Raw genomic sequence first — 6,986 nt, forward strand, 5'->3', positions numbered from 1 at the left:
GTATAACCGAAATGAGTAAGGTAGTTGCATTATCAATTCATAAAAAAAATAAAAAAAAATAAAATTGTGTCTAGTGGATTACCTCGTTGTTGTTGCCTGCCTGAAGGCGATAGCCATTTGCTTCTTGAACCAAAGGAGGGCACGCAGAGGCAGAGGTAGAAATCCTCAATCCAGTGCTTCTCACCCTGCGTGTTTCGGAGTTTCACTCTCTCATCAGATAGACGAAATGGAATGGAATGGTGAGGTTAGGGATTATTTCGGGTTAGAGTCCCCATGTCTGAGCCACCTGCGATGGGCCGGAAGCAACATTCAAGACCTCTGCATTAATCAGACTCAAGTGGAGGAGTCCTCGCCTCGATAGTCATCACCCCTATCGAGGCGAGGACAAATGGAGCACAACCAGGAGCTTGGATGGATAACAGTGCAAATGATTTGGTGTTATATTTATTTCAATCCTTAATACACGCCAACTCTTTGTATCTCTAATGACCCCTTAACCTTTGTATACACTGTGCAATAAATAGGGTAAGATATAAAAGTTGTTTATGGTAATTATCGACGATTTTATTTATTTATTTATTATTATTTTTTTAGAGGTGTTACAAGTGGAGGTTGGGTTTGACACCAAAGGACAAATAGAATTGGAATACTCATGGAGCTCAGGGATAGTCTTTGACAACCAAGATGAAATATATGCTCTCTTCCAAGCATTGTCCTGGCTCGATCTTTACCAATGAGATCTCTAATTATAATATGTGACTCTAATAATTCCATCTATCATCTTGCTTTGAGAACCTTTCCTTTGGACTCCATGCTTTGCCATATTTATAAATGAATTTTGAGATCACTCATTTGGATTCCTTGCATTCACGTCAAACATGTTTTCGTTGGCAAATCAATCCTTATCACGCCCTTCTAGAACTTTGAGGGTCAATGGAAGTCTGCAAGAAGCAATGCTACCTTAAAAATCTGATGATGAATTTCAAATTAAAAAAAAAATCATTTGCAACATCTTGAGGTGGTGCCACAGAGAGACACTCAAGGTAGCAAGAACAAAATGTCTTTTGCACACTCGACCCAATCTGCCCTCTTTTAATTGTCTGATTTTAATGAGGTCACTATTGATGAAAAATTGATCATTATAGACGAGAAAAGTTGTTGAATTTAAGCTTCTGTGATCCATATCAAGTTTAATGAGAAATATTTCGGCGGAAATCACATTATATTTTGATCACAGAAGCTTAAATTCAACAATTGAATCCCTACACAGAAGAGAAAAAGTTGTCCTTGTTATATTTTGATCCCAGCGAAATGTTATCACGTTGGCATTTTCTATAGATTGTATTCGTATGAAAAACTTGCTCTGAGACTTTTGGAATTGAGGTGCAACCACTTTTGCCATATTAACATACTCTTAAAACTTTTTGCAATATTTTATCTCAAAAATATATAAATGTATCGCTAACACATCTTTTATTAATATCATATAATCTACTTATTATTATTAAAAATATATATTTAAAAAAATTGTAATAATTATTGAGATAAACCAATCAATAACTACATCAAGTTATTGTACAAAATAGGCCTTGTCTAACAAGGCCACAATTTCGTCCCAACAACAAATTTATTGTGAGAATTTGACAAAATTTTATTTAAGAAATTTCAATGTGGGAGTGTAATTTTTTTTACTAATAAAAATAGATTCAACACTTAAAAAAACCATAAAATATCCATAACACTAAAACTTGATCACTGTAATCCAAAATTGCTAAGATTTTCTCGATTTTCTCAATCATACTTTCTATTAGTTTCCTAATGAAATTTATGAGAATTTCTATTGTTTTCCTAATGAAATTTAGGACCAACTTTGGAAAAAACCAAGATGTGAAGAATTGCCATTTAGACAAGAAAATATATTAAATTTTTAAAAAAGTGCACGTGTGTCTTTTTTCAGTTTTTTTTGGTAATAATTCGCACCAGTGAATAAATTTCAATGGTATGCCAATAAAATATATAGCCACCAACGGTGGTCGGGGGAAGGGGCGATATGGGAACATTCACCGAAGTGGATGGCACTGCATTGCACCGTGCGTTACGCATATTTTATTGGTCATGTTGGATATGAAACTGTCTGGTGAAGCTCGGCTTGATATTGTAAGTCGTGATGAAAACCTCATTTTATTTTCCAACTCCCCTTTGTTCGTTGTGAATATGGAGATGTTAGGTGGAGTTGCACAACTGAATTCAGGATTTCAAATCCCATTGATTGGCTTTGGTACTGCTTTCTTGCCTCAGAACAAAGATGATTTAAGCAGAGCTGTTGCTACTGCCTTTAAGGTACGTTTTCATTATATGTTTTCCACACACTTCACAATGATTGGAAATTTGTTAGTTGCTGCTACTGCCTTCAAGGTACGTTTTCATTATATGTTTTCCACAGACTTCACCATGATTGGAAATTTGTTAAGTCCTGCAAAGGGAACAGTCATTTTTCTTTCAGTAATGCCCTATTTGGGCTCACAGGTAGGTTATCGGCACTTTGACACTGCAAGTATTTACGGTACGGAGGCAGCTTTAGGCGAAACTCTGAATGGGGCTTTTCAGAATAGAGTTGTAAAGCGGGATGAAGTTTTTGTTACCAGTAAACTCTTCGCTGGCGATCACGAGGATCCTGTTTCTGCATTGAAGACAAGTTTAAAGTAAGTACTTGTTCTAAACCAAAGCTATACAGATCCCTCTAAACCGGGGTATGATATACATTCAAAGTTGTGGAGTCGATGTGTGATGCTGATAAACCAAAATAAAAAAGGAGAAAACCCTCCCACCTGGATTGTGAAAATAAAAATCCATCTTAATTCCAAATCTTTTAAGCCACACCAGGTTTGCAACTGGTTTCTTTCATCACTTCTAGAATCAACCGCCTAGGATAAGTGAATCTATGCTAGTTGAAATTTAATGCATTGTTACATAAGCACTATACATGCGAGGAGTTGACAAAATACCTTGTGAAGCTCCAGGTCGAACACCCAAGTTTAACTAGGTCTGTGCCAGTGTCCATATTTACTACACAGATATACAGTAACATGGATCCATCTTAAAACATTGGATCTACTCCCCTGTGGTCAATGTATCTAAATAGTGCTACATAGACATTAAATTGACATATTGGTCCTTGATGTTTTTGATCTTTCTATGTGCTTAATAGATCTGTGGTTATAGTGTATGATTAATCACACTGACACTTATACACATGAAGAGTTGACAAATCACCCCTACATCCCTAACCTAGTTGTAAAAAGCAACATACTGACACTTGTACACGTGAAGGGTTGACAAGTCACCCCTACTTCATCCCTAACCTAGTGGTAAAAAGTACCTCACTCAATAAAGCTTCTTTTCACCGCTGCCTCATAGATTGATCCCAACTTGATGTCCTTGCTTTGCAGGCAGTTGCAGCTTGAATATTTGGATTTGTATCTGATTCACTGGCCAATAAATTTGGAAAAGGGATCTTCCCATCCACTGCCTAAAGAGGAAGACTTTTTGCCATTAGATATCAATTCTATATGGAGGGGATTAGAGCAATGTGTGGAGTTGGGTCTTACTAAGTCTATTGGTGTGAGCAATTTTTCATCCAAGAAGACTGAAGATTTGTTAAGCTATGCCAACATTCCTCCGGCTGTCAACCAGGTTATCTTTCTGTTCTTTATGGAGATTATGTTAAATGAAACTTATTTATTTGATATCTATTAAGATCTAATTGGTCTATACAGTTTTGCAGTATTCATGATATTAGTAAACAAATAAGACCCCTCTGTAAGTTACAAGCTCCATAGTTTGTTAACTAGCTTATTGTTAACCTACAACTTGCAGACAGACTAACCCAGCAAGGGCTACACTAGGCATATGCGTCCAGGGGATTGGAATCATATTGGACTGCTTGAAATGCCACCAACCTCACCATTGAACTACAAACCTATTGGTAACAAGCAGAATAAATTTTAAAAAATACATCATCCATTCCATACAAAAACTTCAGTTTACAAACTACCACAAAGTTACATAGACATTTGTAAGTTTCTCAAAACGTGATATGCAGTAAAGTGCCCTATTTTAAGAGATGGTAATCACAATGCATATTAACAAATCATCTCATTGTAGTTTCTTGATGGCCTTGACTAACAAAGTAAGCTTTCCAACTGTCACGTAGATTCAAATACTAGGAAATTGTTTCTAAGTTTTTTTTTTTTGCTAATAAAATTGTCAATTTTGGGCATCCAAAACATTGGCTTGTCATGAATTGATACAGCAAATACGGGGTTGAAATCCTGCACTTGATACACAGGAGAGGTTTATAGAGTTTGCCAATTAAAGTTGGTGTTTGGGACAATAAGCTACTTATTGGGAAGCCCTTACCAAATGATTGCTCAGTCCATCAAACTTAAGTTGCATGAAATTGAAGGTCCATCTTCTTTTTTTGATCTTTGTTCTTTGTAGTCAGTGTTGTGAAAATCGCGATAAAATGAAATAATCGCGATTTTTTCGCTGTCCCGATAAAATCGTGATAACTATACGAAATTATTGCTGGAATTTTTTTTAGCTGATTTTTATGAAATTATCGCGATAACAATCGAAATTATCGTGGGGTCCTCCGGCAGCGAGGTTTTATAATGTTTTTTTTTGGTTTTTTAAGGGATGCTAAATGTTTGAAATGCAATTTTTTTTGAAAGAAACAAATAATTTTTGAGTGGGGCAGCTTAATGATCAAGTCTAGGCACTTTTACTTAAATTTTTAACATTACCATGAAATGACTCAGGATGTTTGAGAGTGGTTCCAGCGTCATTGGATTTCATATGGAGAAAGTAGAATTTTAGATTTCATTCAAAATCCAGCAGACTTATCAGTTTTTTAGGATTTCAGGATTGGGAGATTGTAATTTTTCCAGTGACACCACCTACTCGGGCTACCCCTGCCACCAGTAGAGGACGTGGTCTACCTCCTATAGCTCCTACTTCTAGTTCTTCAACTTCTAGAATAGCAGACTCCACTGCCAACTCCACCAGCACCAGCATCTACATCTAGAGGGAAAGGGAAAGCTGTGGCATTTTCTCGCAAGAGGGACAGAGGAAATCAATAGGATTAGTCTTTAGTTATTTTCTTCATTTTATTGTATATGACCTTATGACATGATGAGATACATTATCATATTTTTTGTTGATATTTTGAGGCTGAGTTGGGACTCAGGAGTCAGGACTTACTATTCAGGACATGTTTCAATGTTATGCGTGATTTTAGCACTAGAAATGATATTAAACATCTTATATATTAGTTCTTTTATCATATTTATGTGTCAATGTATTTATTTTATGTTGTATATGGTTTAGGTATTAAAAAAATTGAAAAAAAATGAATTTTTTTGTACCAAACGATTATTTCCCGATAATTTCCGATAATTTCGATTTTTTCCGATTTTTTCCTCGCGCCGATATTATCCCGATAACGATTAATGCAACATTGCTTTGTAGAACATTGATAAATAGGACTTGTTTTCTGTGGTAGGTGGAGATGCATCCCATGTGGCAGCAAAGAAAACTAAGAGATTATTGCACCAAGGTCAACATTCATGTCAGTGCACATTGTCCTCTAGGATCATTTGGTACCTACTATGGGAGCAATGCTGTTATGGAAAATATTGTCATTAAGGAGATTGCCAAAAGGCATGGAAAGACTGTGGCTCAGGTACTAGTTTCAAGCTCTTAGCACCGCTTAGTCTTTCTTTGAAAAGAGAACCCAATATGGTAACTAAAGAATATTTTGAATATTTTCAACAGGAAGTTGAGAAAAATGGTATGTCTACTTTGTTTGGATAATTGATAGGACGTTGCTTGTAACGATGGTCGTAGGAAATATGTTTCTCCCTAACTATGTTAATGGCTTACCATATGCCTTTATTAAGAAGCATATGGAAGCAAGCTGGTAGATTTTCCTTTCCCAACCGTAGGATTGAAGATTATTTTGCTTTTGATCTAACGGTTTCTGCAAATTGTTTTTTCAGGTTCTGTTGAGGTGGGGATTGGAACAAGGGGTCAGCGTGCTGCCTAAAAGCTACAACGAGGGCAGAATGGCTGAAAATTATCAGATTTTTGATTGGTCATTAACTAGAGATGATCATGAGAAGATTGGCCAGATCGAGCAAAAGAAGATTGTGAGGAGAGAGGGACTCATTAACTCAACCACCAGCCCTTACAGAACTGTTGAAGATTTGTGGGATGGAGAAATCTAACACTCTTGAATGTAAAGAAGGCACTTCTATTTTCTTCAACTGGTCTGCAAATCGCTTTTAACCTAATGCAGTTGAGGACTTCTCCATAATCTCGTGACATCCTTTGCTTCGTTGAATTCGCTTATGGTTGAATGGTAGTTAGGGCGCGCTTACTATAGGGAGATGGTACAAATTTTGTGGACAGCTTTCTCACCTAAATAAATAAAATATTGGAACCAGCAACCTACTTGCCTCTTGCATTTATTTTGTAGAAAGAACAACTTTCTGAAGTTTTCTTACTATATATATGGGTATATATGCAGTCCAAAGGCTGTTCAAATATTTATATTTTATTTCTTTAAGCTGTTCATTTTTCTGATTCTGTTGGAGAGTCTATATATATCCTGTTTGGTTTATATTTTACATCTGTTTATAATCTCTCCTATTGCACATTGGTAAACAATAATCACCATACTATTTTTCTATCTTGTCTGCTAGATGGGAATAATATACTATGTAGTATTCAATGAACAGAATGAAAAAGGAGTAAGTCAATGATTAGCTTATTTCATGGTACTTATTGTTTGCCTGCACATTCCCTGATACATTAAAATTTTTTAAAGCCTCCTCCGGAGACAAACTCGCAAATGTCAGCTAAAAATAATCTTCTTAGTTAATTTTTAGAAATGAGAAGAAGAAATACTACATCTATCCAATTTT

The 6,986-nt window shown here is 35.9% G+C and overlaps 1 protein-coding gene across 2 annotated transcripts; it reads left to right on the forward strand.

The window, feature by feature from the left end:
• Positions 1–1,996: 1,996 nt before the first annotated feature.
• On the forward strand, positions 1,997–6,623 carry LOC149184694 (non-functional NADPH-dependent codeinone reductase 2-like). 2 transcript variants are annotated; one of them, XM_089417666.1, is made up of 6 exons: positions 1,997–2,157; positions 2,299–2,340; positions 2,527–2,702; positions 3,450–3,693; positions 5,564–5,743; positions 6,060–6,623. In XM_089417666.1, the coding sequence occupies exons 1-6, from the start codon at positions 2,002–2,004 to the stop codon at positions 6,285–6,287; spliced, it is 1,026 nt and encodes a 341-aa protein (XP_089273792.1). In that variant the 5' UTR covers positions 1,997–2,001; the 3' UTR covers positions 6,288–6,623. The 2 variants fall into 2 exon arrangements, with proteins under 2 accessions (XP_089273792.1, XP_089273791.1); XM_089417665.1 differs by having other exon boundaries at positions 1,997–2,340.
• Positions 6,624–6,986: the final 363 nt, after the last annotated feature.

Source organism: Pinus tabuliformis, chromosome 3_2, assembly GCF_031772625.1.
Source record: "Pinus tabuliformis cultivar Carrire ecotype Pingquan chromosome 3_2, CPIR1, whole genome shotgun sequence".
NCBI classification, from domain to species: Eukaryota; Viridiplantae; Streptophyta; class Pinopsida; order Pinales; family Pinaceae; genus Pinus; species Pinus tabuliformis.

What these genes read in the sequence shown, in the direction of transcription:
- LOC149184694 (XM_089417665.1), top strand. Translation starts at nt 2,002, where the DNA reads ATGCCAATAAAATATATAGCCACCAACGGTGGTCGGGGGAAGGGGCGA. An exon ending in GCATTGAAGACAAGTTTAAA is followed by an intron (nt 2,703 to 3,449) that starts GTAAGTACTTGT and finishes CTTGCTTTGCAG; the next exon opens with GCAGTTGCAGCTTGAATATT. An exon ending in TTCCTCCGGCTGTCAACCAG is followed by an intron (nt 3,694 to 5,563) that starts GTTATCTTTCTG and finishes TTTCTGTGGTAG; the next exon opens with GTGGAGATGCATCCCATGTG.